Source organism: Xyrauchen texanus, chromosome 33 (assembly GCF_025860055.1).
Source record: "Xyrauchen texanus isolate HMW12.3.18 chromosome 33, RBS_HiC_50CHRs, whole genome shotgun sequence".
Taxonomy (NCBI): domain Eukaryota; kingdom Metazoa; phylum Chordata; class Actinopteri; order Cypriniformes; family Catostomidae; genus Xyrauchen; species Xyrauchen texanus.
In genome coordinates this window covers 18,056,168-18,070,911 of record NC_068308.1, presented here as the reverse complement: position 1 = coordinate 18,070,911, position 14,744 = coordinate 18,056,168, and the positions used below count along the sequence as shown (strand labels likewise).

General features: G+C 37.5%; 1 protein-coding gene across 1 annotated transcript; it reads right to left on the bottom strand.

The window, feature by feature from the left end:
• Window positions 1–70: 70 nt before the first annotated feature.
• On the bottom strand, window positions 71–1,727 carry LOC127626905 (class A basic helix-loop-helix protein 15-like). The gene is made up of 2 exons (XM_052103022.1): window positions 1,430–1,727; window positions 71–658 (listed from the first exon to the last, which is right to left on the bottom strand). Exon 2 carries the CDS (start codon window positions 626–628, stop codon window positions 74–76), a length of 555 nt encoding a protein of 184 aa, XP_051958982.1. The 5' UTR covers window positions 629–658; window positions 1,430–1,727; the 3' UTR covers window positions 71–73.
• Between the last annotated feature and the right edge of the window lie 13,017 nt (window positions 1,728–14,744).

Sequence of the window (14,744 nt, the reverse complement as noted above, 5' to 3'; positions counted from 1 at the left end):
GCCGCCTTTTTTGAAACTGGAATGTCCTCTCATTCAGCACTGTATCTTTGAGTCTGTTCGGTGGCAGTGTGTGTTAGCTGCCTTGGCTGAAGCTGTGAATTTGGCTCAGGTAGCTGGAGAGACCCTCCTCCCCCTCCTCCTCCAGATGCTGCTGATAGCACTGCAGGAGCCGGGAGACGTTCATCTCCACGTGACCCTCTGGATGAGGCAGACAAGCATTAGACATGCCCAGTATGATTGTGGTTAAGGACTTGATGTAATTTTTGGCCAGTGTGAGAGTCTCGATCTTGGAAAGTTTCTTGTCTGTTTTAACATGAGGTATGGCCTCTCGTAGGGCCTGAAAAGCATTGTTAAGTTTGTGCATCCTCTGCCTCTCCCTTTCATTACTCTCCAGCCTGCGGACGTTGCGTTCCTTAGCACAGCCGTGTTTTCGTGTACGACGTTGGCTTACCCTGGTACCACCCTGCCCCTCACCTCTCAATGTTCTCCACGATCCACCGAGCCTCACGGATGCCTCTGAACCCTCCTGCTCGCTGGAACCTGGTTCTGTTTCCAGTGTGAAGCCTGGGTCGTCCTGCTCTGCCCAAGACTGTCTGCCCCGCTTTGACCGCTTTCCTTTGGACTTCATGCTTGAGTCACCCACACCCTGGTGTAGGCCCTAGAACATTATCATACACATTTGTTTGGAGAAATCAAACCTTCATAATGCAAAATAACAGTAGTCTTGTGTGGTATTCTAAAAACTATAGAGGGTAAAAGAAGAACATGTATGATGTGTATGACTTACTTTCTTCTGCTGAACACAAATTAAAGATTTTTAGAAGAATATCTCAACTTTGGAGATCAGCACAATGCAAGTGAATGTTGGCCAGAAATTTGAAGCTCCAAAAAGCACATTAAGACACCATAAATCACACATAAATCATATCGACACCAATGGTTTAATCCATGTCTTCAGAAGTGATATGATGTTTAGAAACAAATTAATATTTAAGTCCTTTTTTAATATAAATTCTCCTCCCTGCCCAGTAGGTTGTGATATGCACAAAGAATGTGAATCACCAAAAGAAGGTGAAAGTGGAGATTTTTTGTAAAAAAGGACTTAAATATTGATTGTTTCTCACCCACATATCGCTTCAGAAGACAACCACTGGAGTCTTGTTGATTATCTTTATGCTGCCTTTATGTGCTTTTTGGACCTTCAAAGTTCTGGTCAAAATTCACTTGCATTGCGAAATATCTCCGGAGCTGAGATATTCTTCTAAAAATCTAATGCAAATGGCTAATGCAATGCAGATCAAACACATATTCTGGCATAATTCAAACTGGATTTATCAAGTGAGCAACGAATTTCCTCTGATAAAAGATCTTACTCAGAATAAAAGCTGTCAATCCTGGCTACTTTCGGATTTTAAAAAGTTTTGCTTACCTTAAAATAAATTTCCACCCAACTTAAAGTGATGAGTCTTTAGGATAAGAGCCTTACGGTGAGCGGTAATGACTTGGTAAGAACCTGTTATCGTCCTGACAGCTGCAGTCAGAATGAACTGATAGCGGTCACATGCGCGCTCTACCTGTTGCTGCTCTTTGTCCACGTAGCGCTTCTGTGGCCAATCAAATGAGGGGATCCAGACGCTCGTGAGCTGGCGCTTGCATCGGAAATAGACATTTGAAAGTTTCTAATGCTCTCAGATGATGGTAATAGCACTCTGCGTTATTGCTGCAGGTGCTATTTTCACTTTTAGTCTAAGAACATATGGATTTAAAATTATCTTATCATTACAGTATTGCATGTCATCAGTAGGGACATTTTAGTGAATAATAAGTTCATGTTCAGTTAGGATATACTGTTTCCATGGCACTTTATCAAGTTAAAACACTGTCACATATTTGCCTGAGGCTTTGCATTTCAATTGGGCCCTTCATTTTGCAGAGGTCGACTTCAAGACAATGCCTTTTTGCCTCGAGTTGTCATCGAGCCTGTGAGTGTAGATGTATGCAGAGAACCACCCTTTTCATAAACTGTGGCATCAGACAAATCAAACACGGACATGTTTATTTTGTACCTGAGCGGTACATGTTCAGCTTCACAGTAAGCAATATCACACTGTCAAGCCAAATTAAGTATGGCGCATTCAAAATCGGTCCATTTTGCGCTTGTAAAGCTGTTTTTAAGTCCCATCCTCTTCCTCAGAAACTGATCAGAATTCAAAGTAAAGATGTCTGGATGCACACATAGAAATACAATAAAACTAATGCCTTTTTATTAGTCTTGGATTATATTAAACGAATGGTTAACCCAAAAATGAAAAGTTCTGTCATCATTTATTCACTCTCATGTTGTTCCAAATCTATAAGACTCTTTAATGGAACAAAAAATACCGTTCCAACACAGAGGCACATATACATCTCTGAGAAGTCGTTTTAGAACTTTTCATCTGGAAAGCATCTTAAAAAAATCTAATTTTATAAACATTCTTAATCATAAACATCTCAAAGACATCTGCTGAATGTCTTATTCACTCATAAAAATGATTTTTGCTCCTTGTTCAAGTTAATTAAAATGAACTAAAATAACTATTCTAGAACATTTTGCCATTACTTGCTTACGTTACGTTCTATCCATTTTGGTTTGTAAGATGGAAGTTTGCTCAATCCATTTGAGTTGGGAATACATGAATACTTTTTGTAGTGTTAATGTAGCATTAATGAAACTCATATAATTTCCCAGCATGCTTTGTTTAGGACTCGAAAGGGATAGTGTATGTTAAAATGAAGTGTTATTTGATGTGTTTTTATTCAAGATGAATGTTAAAAGGGGATAGTTGTTGTAAAGTTGAGATTTAGAAGAGTTTCTGTTATGCTGTAGTTTTGGTTTACCACTATGGTAAAGGGTGGAGCTTGAACTAACAATGAGTAGACTACAAGTAGAAATTGAACTTAACGTGTATTGCTTGCTTAATTGAGTAAATGTTCTGTTTGCCATGGGATAGTTACTAAACTACACTCTGTAGTCAGTGGTGTAAAATGGATAGTTCAGGCCCCCAGTGCAAAGAACCTGTCCACTCCTTTGGGAGCGTGGTTCGTTTATCATCACCCATCTAGCTGCAGTCATTTTTATGGTTTCTGTGGGTCGATTGTTGTGAACTCCCTCACCCCGGTCCTAGGTTGGCTGCCCTCCCTGTAGTTACACCCCTGTCTGTAGTGTTTCCAATTAGCATGTTTTTAGCATGCTGAAATTCAGTTTTACTAGTTAGTACATCAATAAATAAATAATTTTTATTTGAGTCACAGTGACTAACCCTAACCCTTTAACTAAACAAATATTAGTGTGGCTATGGCCCTTTGGATATATTTTTTTAGAAAACACATTGAGGGTTTGGGAAGTCTATACAAGGGGGAAATGTGTAGAAACATTATCGTCTTTACATTAACATGTTAACAAATCCATATAATTTTCTCTCTCACTCTTTCTCGCCTGCATATATTTAAAGGGATAGTTCACCCAAAAATAAAAATTCTCTCATCATTTACTCACCCTCATGTCATCCCAGATGTGTACGACTTTCTTTCTTCTGCTGAACACAAACAAAGATTTTTAGAAGAATATCTCAACTCTGTAGGTCCATATAATGTAAGTGAATGGTGACCAGAACATTGAATGCTATATGTATGCCTCTCATCCACATAAGAATGGCGCTTTGCCCAAGAGACTACAGAAACCTTTAAAAAGGAAACTGAAAAAGGAGTTTCATACTTCAGAAAATAGACTAGTGTGGATTTAGCATGATAAATTTACATTATAACTTACACAGAAAGAATGAAGTCGTAGGTTTGGCCATTGGTCCAAGATTTAGAACAAGAGTAAATTATAACAGAATTTTCATTTTCGGGTGAACTATACCTTTAAGAACTGCAATACAGTGACATGTTGTTGTGTTGAATAGCAAACAAGAGAGCTTCTGAGAACAAGTATGTTTTGCACACCTGTTTAATTCACAGGACTATCAGCTCAAATGAACCCTCCCCCATCACTGATATCCTTGGTCAATGCAGAGTTTGACCACAGACTGGTGGCAAGCCTCCCTGCATTGGGGTGAGTGCTGAGACCATGGAAATAGTTTCTATCCGAGCCCTTAGTTTATTTAGTGTGGAACCTCCGGTACACACCATTTATACTGATAATCTGCTTGTAAGCATAGCGCCAAAGGCAGTCAGCATAAGAACTATGCAAACACAACAAAAGAGTATACGAATGAAAATTTATTCATGCAAATTCACACACTTGCACCACTTTAGTAGTATATTATCAGTATTCAGTTGTACTGATATATTGCAAATTACATAGCATATATTGCACCTATTGTAGTTTACAACTGTTCGACATGGTATTGAACAGTTTTTGTGTTATGTTTCAAGATAACTCTTTGATTTGCATACTCTACACGGTGGTTACATCTTTAAAGAACTGATCGCTACTCATAGGTGAATAAGTCACTGATTAGCAACCCCATGTTAAGTGTTACATTCCAGTGAGTGGAACTGAGTGTTAAGTGACAAATTAAAACATTGTCAGAAGCCTAATAGTGTGTTTGATGAGAGCTTAGTGAGATATGTCACCATGCACAAAACCTATGTTGAGAATAGTAATGTAAACAAATGTAAATTTTTATAGTTATAAACCAAGGCCCAAAGCTCACAGCTGGCTGCCTTCAAGGTTAAACTTAAAAATAGCTGTTTACACACAGGGCCTTTTTCTGCTGCTCTGTACACCTGCACACTCCACCTGAACATTTTTTATTTATTTATTAATACACTATATATCTTTGTAGCACTGTTTAAAACAAAATAGAGTATAGTTAGATGATTGAGCAGTATCACATGAGCAAGAGTAGTTTTGTACTGAATATATGCACGGCTGCAAATCAGATGAAGGCACAAGGCCACAGATATCACAAACATGCTAATATTTAGAACAACAGCATGATTGCGATTGTTATATTGCTTTTATGAACAGTTCCATTAACAATAATTTAATATCAAGTAGGGTTGTCACTTCTAAAGTTGTAAAATATGGCACAATCTCTCTAAAGTGGTTGACCTGGAAGTAGTGTTGACTGATGTTTTTAGGTGGTCCCTTACCCACCGTATAGGTCAAATTTCAAATGAATATCAAGGTTAAATTATTGATCTTGAACTATTTTCCCATGACACAATTGGACCAGCTTAAATACGAGACAAATAGCATCCCATATTTAATTGATATGGGGCGGTTATGGTAGCCAGCTGGTAGGTTGCTGTGCAGTGTGTAAACCTCACTCCCCTGGCCTCAAGAGGTGCGCTAGTGACTGAATCTAGAGGCTGTAGCACCAACAATAATTCCATGGAAAATCACAGAGATCACATTTTTCCCCATTCTGATGGTTAATGTGAACATTAACTGAAGCTCAACTCACCATGTAACTTCTTTTTTTTTTTTTTTACCCAATTTGAAATGCCCAATTCCCAATGCGCTTTTAAGTCCTTGTGGTGGTGTAGTGACTCGCCTCAATCCGGGTGGCGTAGGATTAATCCCAGCTGCCTCCGCATCTGAGACCGTCAACCCGCGCATCTTATCACGTGGCTTGTTGAGCACGTTGCCACGGAGACATAGCGCATATGGAGGCTTCACGTCATCCACCGCTGCATCCTCGCTCAACTCACCCAGTACCCCACAGAGAACGAACCACATTATAGCAACCAAGAAAATGTTACTCCATGTGACTCTACCCTCCCTAGCAACCGAGCCAATTTGGTTGCTTAGGAGACCTGGCTGGAGTCACTCAGCACACCCTGGGATTCGAACAAGCGAACTAGCGAACACCAGGGGTGGTAGTCAGCGTCTTTTACCACTGAACTACCTGGGGCTGTAGCTTTTAGCCTCCTAGTTAGCATTCCCGCCTCCCATGCCGGAGACCCCGGTTTGAATCCCGCTCAGAGCGGGTCGAGCAGGACCAGTTACAGACGCATCATTTCAGATTTAAATACAGGATGATCACATATTTTATGGGACAATCCTGTATATTACGGGACGTGTGGCAACTCTGAAATCAAGTCAACCTACAGTTTAGACACAATATGACAAGTCATTTTGTCTATTTTTGCTCTGCTAACAAAAATATTTAACAGACAAGCAAAGTGATACAATTAGTGAAGCATCCCTGTCTTGTGATACTAAATATCAACTCTGTCAAAAAAAGAGATGTATTAACTGGTTAAAAATATTATCTGAAATGCTTCATCAAATAACATTATGCTAAAAATGTCCTTCAGTTTATTTCCTCACCATGATTTAATGAGCCGGCCAACAACTTTTAGTGCTTATACAGACTTCTGGTATACCAGTATGGACTGTAATCTGAGAGACTTAGACACTATCATGCATTTTCATGCATCACGCATTGATGTCATACTGCCACTTGACGTCATCCCTGATCTGACTGGACAAAACATCACCCAGGTACCAGTGCATTTGTGAGCCTGATTCAAGCAGCATCATAAAAGGGGGAAGAGTGGTATGTCAATTTTTCCATGACACAAAAGCCAGTACTATAAGTTTGACAGATGCTAGAGAAATGCTGCATCAGGCGACACACTCACTGAGAACTTTATTAAGAACACTAAGGTCCTAATAAAGTGCCAGATGTGGTCTTCAGCTGTTGTAACCCATCCGCCTCAAGGTTTGACATGTTGTGCATTCTGAGATGCTATTCTGTTCACTACAATTGTACAGAGTGATTATCTGAGTTACCGTAGCCTTTCTGTCAGCACGAACCAGTCTAGCCATTCACTGGATTTTTTTTGTTTTTGGCACCATTCTGAATAAACTCTAGAGACTGTTGTGTGTAAAAATCCAAGGAGATCAGCATTTACAGAAATACTCAAACCAGCCAATCTGGCACCAACAATAATGCCACAGAAAATCAGAGATCACATTTTTCCCCATTCTGATGGTTGATGTGAACATTAACTGAAGCTCCTGACCCGTATCTGCATGATTTTATGCATTACACTGCTGCTACATGATTGGCTGATTATATAACCGCATGAATAAGTAGGTGTGCAGGTGTTCCTAATAAAGTGCTTAGTTAGTATTCACACACATAAATTACAGAAGACAAATGCAATAATAAAGGGCAGTGACATGCACAGACCTTAGACAGTGGCGGAAGGATAAAAAAGGGCATTGTTTTCTTTTGTTGTTTTTTTAATTAGTGATTATAAATATGTAATTAATTTCATTGCTTTTTGACTATTTAACCATTGTCTTGTATAATACAGTATATACTGTACATAATCTTTTCAATTTTTCCTTTATCACAAATAATAGCCTATTCTGTTATATTTCTCACAAAAAGCACCATGGTAATACACGTCTTTATTTATTTAGTCTGTGATGACCCCATGTTTATGACATGTCATAGTAAAACCTTGGTATTTTTTAAAGTAGGCTACCTTGGAGGACCGTGACAGTATCTTAAAATATGAACATTATCCATGGCATTATCCAGGTAATGTGGTTTGCGGTGCGAAGGCGCGATGAGATATTGTGAGCGCAAGGCCATCGACTGTGTTCTACAGTGTCCTTGAATAACGCATAGCATGCGAGTAAGGGCAGCAGGTGGAGTTTCTGGTCCCCCCCTAGGGAGTTGTTGCCCTATCCAGACTGCGTAATATGTGTATAGTGAGCTGCGGTAGGCCTACTGTGGTAGCTCAATGGTATTTTTCTGATAGTGATTAGGCTAATGGTTTATTACTTTCAACAAAACCAAACTGGCTTTGTCTGAACCTGACTTCTCATGTCAATATTCTATTAAAGCGACGCAACTGCTCACATAATAATGAATAAATCTGTCTAAACGTGCGTCGGAAATGCGGTAGCAATCCAGTATTATACTTTTGATGAATTTACAACACAATACATCGAGTGGACTTCTTATCAGACCTGTTACTCGTCTGAGGTAACGGCACTTCAATGTTCTCATCTCGATGTTGTGAATTCAAAACTGCATTTTTTGCTTCCTTGAAGGGCACTGCTGTGGGAGGGGATGCCGCTCGAAAGCTTGTTTAAAACGTAAGTGAGATAATGAATCTTTTCTCAAAGGGCCCTTCTACAAGACTGTTAGCGAAGTGTAAAACCATACAGTAATGGCATGTTTCCTTCAGAGTGCCCAGTTCAAGGGCTCTGCGGTTCGGAGTGAGTATAGGGCATAGGGAGGATCACTTGTGATTGGCATCTGCCCACGATCTGCTGTAGCGCATAAGGCACCTCCGCTTAATTTTCTTAAATTACGTCTTAATTTACGTCTGCGATTTACTAAGAGATCTCATAATAACACATTATTACTGTTATTGTGAGATTATGACAAAATTTACATTTTGTTTTATTTAACTATTTTAATTTAATTATTAGGCCTAATTTAAAATGTTTCCTCTTTTTCTGGACGACCAGAAGGACACCTTTAGATATGGGAAAGAAATAGCTTACGCCCCTGCTGCCCCTGTTCTGTGCACGTCAGTGATAAAGGGATATACAACAATAAAAAAAGAAATTGTGCATTTTCTCATCTCACATTTTATTCTGTTGACCTGTAATATGAGATATGCAGTAATAACAATTCTTTGAAAACTGTAAAATGTTTGCTTTGTGATAAATAATAAGGCCACAGGTTATATATTACATTGACTAATCAGCATCCGGGACGAGAACTATTAATTATTTCTTAAATACAATTTTACAGACAATGCAAATAATTCATAAAAATATAATGATTTGCCAATTACGAAATCTCAATTTGAATGTTGTATTTTAAAAGCACACAGAGAAACTGGTTTTGGGAGAACAAATATAATGCTCGCAGTTCTACATTATGACATCTTACAGATGAAAGGGGATGCTGAGCTGACATCTTATGAATATGTGAAGTAGCTGTGTCCACCTGCTTTTTAGATTTTTTTTTATTTTGTTTTTTAAGGTGGATGGTAACAAAACAGAAGTACATTCTGAAAGTTGTGCATTGGTAAATATTTGGATTTCACAGGAAACCTGTAAAACCACTTCATGACCGATATACACATTGTTTGAAACCAAACAGGCTTTAGACAAATGCCCTAATGTTCAGTTGATTTTCCTGGAGTGGTGCTTATTAGAATACACTGTGCTTCGGCAGGGCCGGCGCTACCTATAGGCGAACTAGGCTGTTGCCTAGCGCCTCGGCCTTGGAGGCGGGGCCTCCAAAACATACACATGCTTATCCACCAATCAAGAGCAGCAAAATACTATGCTGTTTGTCCATTGGATATAACAATTGTCATTCACCTGTAGTTAAACCAATTAATATCATCGTTTACATGCGAGTCACTCCCAACCTCTGAATTATGAATGAAGAGATTGTAGATGAATAAAATCCAACTTTTCTGCAAATTTATCTGATGGCGCCGAAACGAACTCATCCTTCAGGGGCTGCTAAGCGTAAGGCTAAGCAGGCACGCAAAGAAAGCGCAGCTCGTGATTCAGGTATCATCTATTTTTGAGTGATTGTAATTCTGATTCTAACGATCAGCGTCATTTTGAGATAGATCATTTGACGGTTATTTCCAGTTCAAAAGAGCGCGAGCGCCGTTGATGGACTGAATTCGCTTCTGACACTTTGAATCCGAGCGTATGTAGCTACAATGCAGACTTTTGTTAGAAAAAAAAATACGTTCTAAATGAACCGTCCGAAAGAGTCTGATTCGCGGAAATGAATCGGACTTCCAGTTGAAGAGATAGAGTGGCGAATTCATGATTAACTGTTGAACTGAATCTTACAAAGGAGTCGATTCTCCTCGATGGAATCGATTGCAACCTGTGGAATAGAATCTTGATTCCTAACGCAAGGAATCAATTCTTTTAGAATCGATTTCCAGCCCTAGTCAGGAGCTGACTCGCAAAATACTACAGAAAAAGTAAAGTTTGTCATTCAAAGAGCAAACGCACAATACTAAAGCATTGTTTATTATGTTTTAAAACAGTCTGTATATCTTCTAAAACGCAGATGTTTAGCCTACATTAACTGCTCTAGTCTATCATAATAGACGCATATAGACCATAATAGACTTCATTTTTTTCGTTTCCCAATCATAAATACTGTTGCAATATTTATTGAAAATAAGTATGCAATCTTAAGCATATGAATAAGCACACAATTACAGTTGACGAAATTAACTTGTCTTTTCACTTCCACTAGCAGCTGATTTGTGTATCATAAGGTATTTCTCTACAATACATACCTAATATGACTATATTTAGTCTATCAAAAACAAAACTGTTCATTATCCCAAATAGTGGGTTAGTGTGTTACCATAAATAAATTACTGAACAAATTACTGCAAAAAACTTCCTTACTGCTTAAAAAAAAAAAAAGATGACTTTTCAGATGATTTTTTTGTTTGTTTATCTTAATTAAAGTTACATTAGTATGCACATTTAAGTAAAAATATAAAAATACTGATAACAGGTTTTGTATAAATAAAATGGTTAGGAATCATATTTGTTTTCAAGTCTTTTTTATTAAATTATGTTTTATTAACAAAGTTCGGGAGGAGCACATTCAGATAATCAACGAGATAAGAGGTATACGAGACAACGAGATATACTGCAGACTTACCTCTTTTCATTGACAGTTTATCAGCATCCCTCTACCGCCCCATCTCCTCACTTTGATTTTTAATAATCTCTTATTGGATGTAAACAACACAATCCAAAATACAATGCAATCCAATGTAATACTGTGTAAATCTGGCCAAAATTCAGAGCGTGGAGCCCTCCCCTGCATGCCAAATACGCATAATCTTTACTCTATTTAATTTGATGTAAGTGTGAACTCGTGAATTCTGAAAGGTGAAGGGGAGGAGGGCATGGCTGGGGGCCTCCAACATACATTTTGCCTAGGGTCTCCAAATGTGTAGAACCGGCCCTGTGCTTAGGTTAAAGTGGTTATCTCAACTTTGCTCAGTTAGATAACCTGCTGGTCAGAGTTTCATGAGGGGAGTGATCTGAGCCATAAAAAGGATATGTTGTTCACTAGGTGGAGCATCATGATTATATTGATGCCTAGACATAAGGCAGAGAGCAGAACCTGAAAACAACTTTGATCTCAACTTGACTTGAACCTGTGAATACACATTGCTTTCCGAATTGAGCCCCACTGTAAATCTATTTCATATGTACGTTGATGAGGTAAGCATGAAAAACAAGGGAAGCCCACTGGTAAACACTTTTTACAGGTGGCCAAACATCCATGCAATCATCTGAAAATGCATCAATTATTTCCTCTTTCCCTCATATTGCAGTGCTTGAATAAATATTGGTGCCAAGCATCAGCGAATGCGCAATAGGAAACGTTTTCCCCGTCACCGTCACTAGGCAACCTTGAAACGGATGACTCAGAAGAGAGCTGACTCAATATACTGTGACGAAGTTAGTGAAGAAACACACACACACACACACACACACACACACACACACACACACACACACACACACACACTCGCCATCTGTATGCATAGAAGAAATCTCTCTGTTGAAGTAGAAACCTAATCCTTTGTTCCTTTACCCCTTGGATCAACACCTCTGTGTCTAACAGGTGTGGGTGGGCATCCTCGGAGATCTTCCACCCATTTTCCCACCCTGTAAATAAACAGAAACATATAAGCACTACCTTGCAAACACTGCAATGTTGAAACAAGTGCTTGACAAATAAAGGCCCTGCATAAAAGCATTTAAAAACACATTGACCGGTCTAGCATGTTAACAACTTTTTACCACCTTTTAATAATCTTTTTCAACTCCATGTGTCCTCCATAATAAAACAGACCAAATGCTGGTTTCACAGGTTGATATTAATGTTGTATTTCATGCACACTGTAAAAAAGTGCTTCATGTGGTAACATCTCAACTAACTGGTTTTATTCATGTGCAAAATGCTATTTAACCTGACGAATTGGGGTTACACAACAAAAGTATTTTTTTATGGGTTAGATCCATTAATAAACATAAATTGGTCCTTGAGGTAACAATTGCAGGTTATCTCTTTTTTTTTTTTTCCAAAGAAAGTGCAAAAATCATATAAAATGCCTTCATATGCCACTTTCAATGTACATGTTTTACATTTCAATTCTATTTTTTTTTTCAAAGTATTGTTTTTACACAGTTAAAGTAATATTTATTTAAATGTAAAATTAAAAATTATTTCAAGCTACATTCAATTACATTGAGGGAGCTGAACCCTTCCAGTGGCGTTACTTTTTCCCCACCCATATTCCGGCAACTCCCACGATTGATACATTTAGACGTCAAATGATTGGACGAAAGTTGACTTAACCCGGTTTTGCTTGATTCTACCACATCAATGGTTTTACTGTATGCCAAATATAAGAATATAACATATCAAGGTTACCATCAAAGGAGATAATATATATTTTTTGTAATTAACTATTTCAGACTTTTCTGAGAATGCTGTGGAAAAGAAATACAGTATTGCGTACAGGAATGTGAAGAAATTCAGTTTTAGATAGAAAGAAGACCATACGGAATGTAAATTTTTTACTTAAATGATTATATATATATATATATATTCATATCAGATCAAGTTCCTTTTGTTACAGAATCACCCACTTATCTGAAAGAAGAAGAAAAAAAAAAAGTATTTGTAAAAGTGAAATTAAACAGTTGTTTATTTCCATAGGGGAGGAAGCTTACATTTGAAGCCAGGCAGCATTAATGTTTGTTTTTTTTGTTTTTTTTTGTCAAAGTCCCGACTGTAATATTGGTAAGTACAGTGAATTGATGGTAAGCACATATCCACCCTTGAGACCGAAAATACAGTATTTAAAGGTAATTTTATTCCATTTAAAGCAGAACTTGAATTGATTTGAATAATATATACAGATGCATTATTATAATTTTAAGACAGCAAGGTTGGAAAACAAAATTTTTAATTCACAGTTGACAGTGTATTTATCACTTTTCTGTAAGCTAAGAAATATAAAAACTTCAATTATTTCTTATCATATTCCTAGAACAGAGAAATATTTTAGTCCTTTTTCTACCATAAATCTACACGTTCACTTTCACTTTGTTTAAGTACTTTTTTTTAATATTGACCTGATACCCACACCTATCATATCACTTCAGAGGACATGGATTTAACCACTGGCGTCATATGGTTTACTTTTATGCTGCCTCTGTGTGATTTTTGGAGCTTCGAATTTATTGTCACCATTCACAAGGCCTTGTAAGACCTACAGAGCTGAGATATTCTTCTAAAAAATATTTGTTTGTGTTCTGCTGAAGAAAGAAAGTCATTCATATTTGGGATGGCACGAGGGTGACTAAATGAGAGAATTTTCATTTTTGGGTGAATTATTCCTTTGTTCTAATTGTTCATTTGAAATAATATTATTTTTAATAGTTAAACGTTCCAAATGATTAAAAACTAATTGCAGAATTGATTAATGATATGAAGTTAAATAAAAGAAGTGACCAATTATATTACATATCGTATATTGAGCTGTATGGAATATACTATATAGTAAATAGGTTTGTGAGTTGTAGGACAGAAGAGAGTTACACATACACACGATTTATGCACTGGCCAATCGTAGTCCGCTTGTAAGAAGCTCTTAGCCAATCCGAACGCAGAAGGCGGGACCTGCCTGACTACGGGTGGGAAAACAATTACGCATTCCACTGGAAGTCAAACTATTTTGAAAAAGAAAGCAGACTGTCTTAATAATTCAGAGAATGAGAGAGAGAAAATAACGCAAAAGATAAGCGTACAGGAAGGGAAAAGTACTAAATAAGGGATTAAAATAGTATAACAGCTTTTGTTCAGTCTGGAAAATATAGTGCTCTTTTTCTGCACGTATCCCGAGCAGACAAGTCCGTGAGTTGTTGTACATCAGTCAGTAACCATATGGGAAGTGCTTAGCGCCCTCTGGTGGACACTATTGACAACACAAGTTCTCTCTCTCTGCAAACCTTCGCTGCTTGTTTACCAAGGTTTAATCTACAGCTATAATCTATAGTTATATAAAAGCAACCAAAATACAACACTAGTTAAGGTTGCCACCAATGACCGTAAAAGTATAGCTGGCCATCATACCCTGATAAGCACAATGTTGTCATTACTGGAAAGAATCAAATTGTCTTAATTAAACATAACTTAAAATGTAAAGTTTTGGGAAAATAACTCTATGTTCATTGAACGCATTTATCTCAAAAATCCATAGATTTAAGATTTTAAGTGTTAATAACTCAAAATATTGAGTGCAAAATTGAGGCTATGGGGAATATAATGCATCAATTATTTAAATGTTTCCTTGGTCAAGGGGAACACATGGGGACATTTAAATAGTTGTTATTAAGAATGTATAGATGTTTTAGCTCTTTTGTAGTATTATTTATGTTGTTTTGTTGCAAATAGTTGCTTTGTGTGATGTCACAATTAGGGTGAGTTTTGGTCAAGTTGGACCCTGTTGACTATCTCAGTTTTTCTTGTGCATGTGCAACTGAAGGACAGTTGTCTACACATTTCTGCTGTGAAATAAGTTTATTTAATGATTGACCTAGAATCAGTTATAATCTTCTTTATTTAAGCAGTGTTATTGCATGACCTGAATTTGAGTTCATTCAATTAATTATTAATTAGAAACAACAATAT

Bases quoted from the DNA above. Each gene is read 5' to 3' on its own strand.
- LOC127626905 (XM_052103022.1), bottom strand. From the start codon at position 628: ATGAAGTCCAAAGGAAAGCGGTCAAAGCGGGGCAGACAGTCTTGGGCA.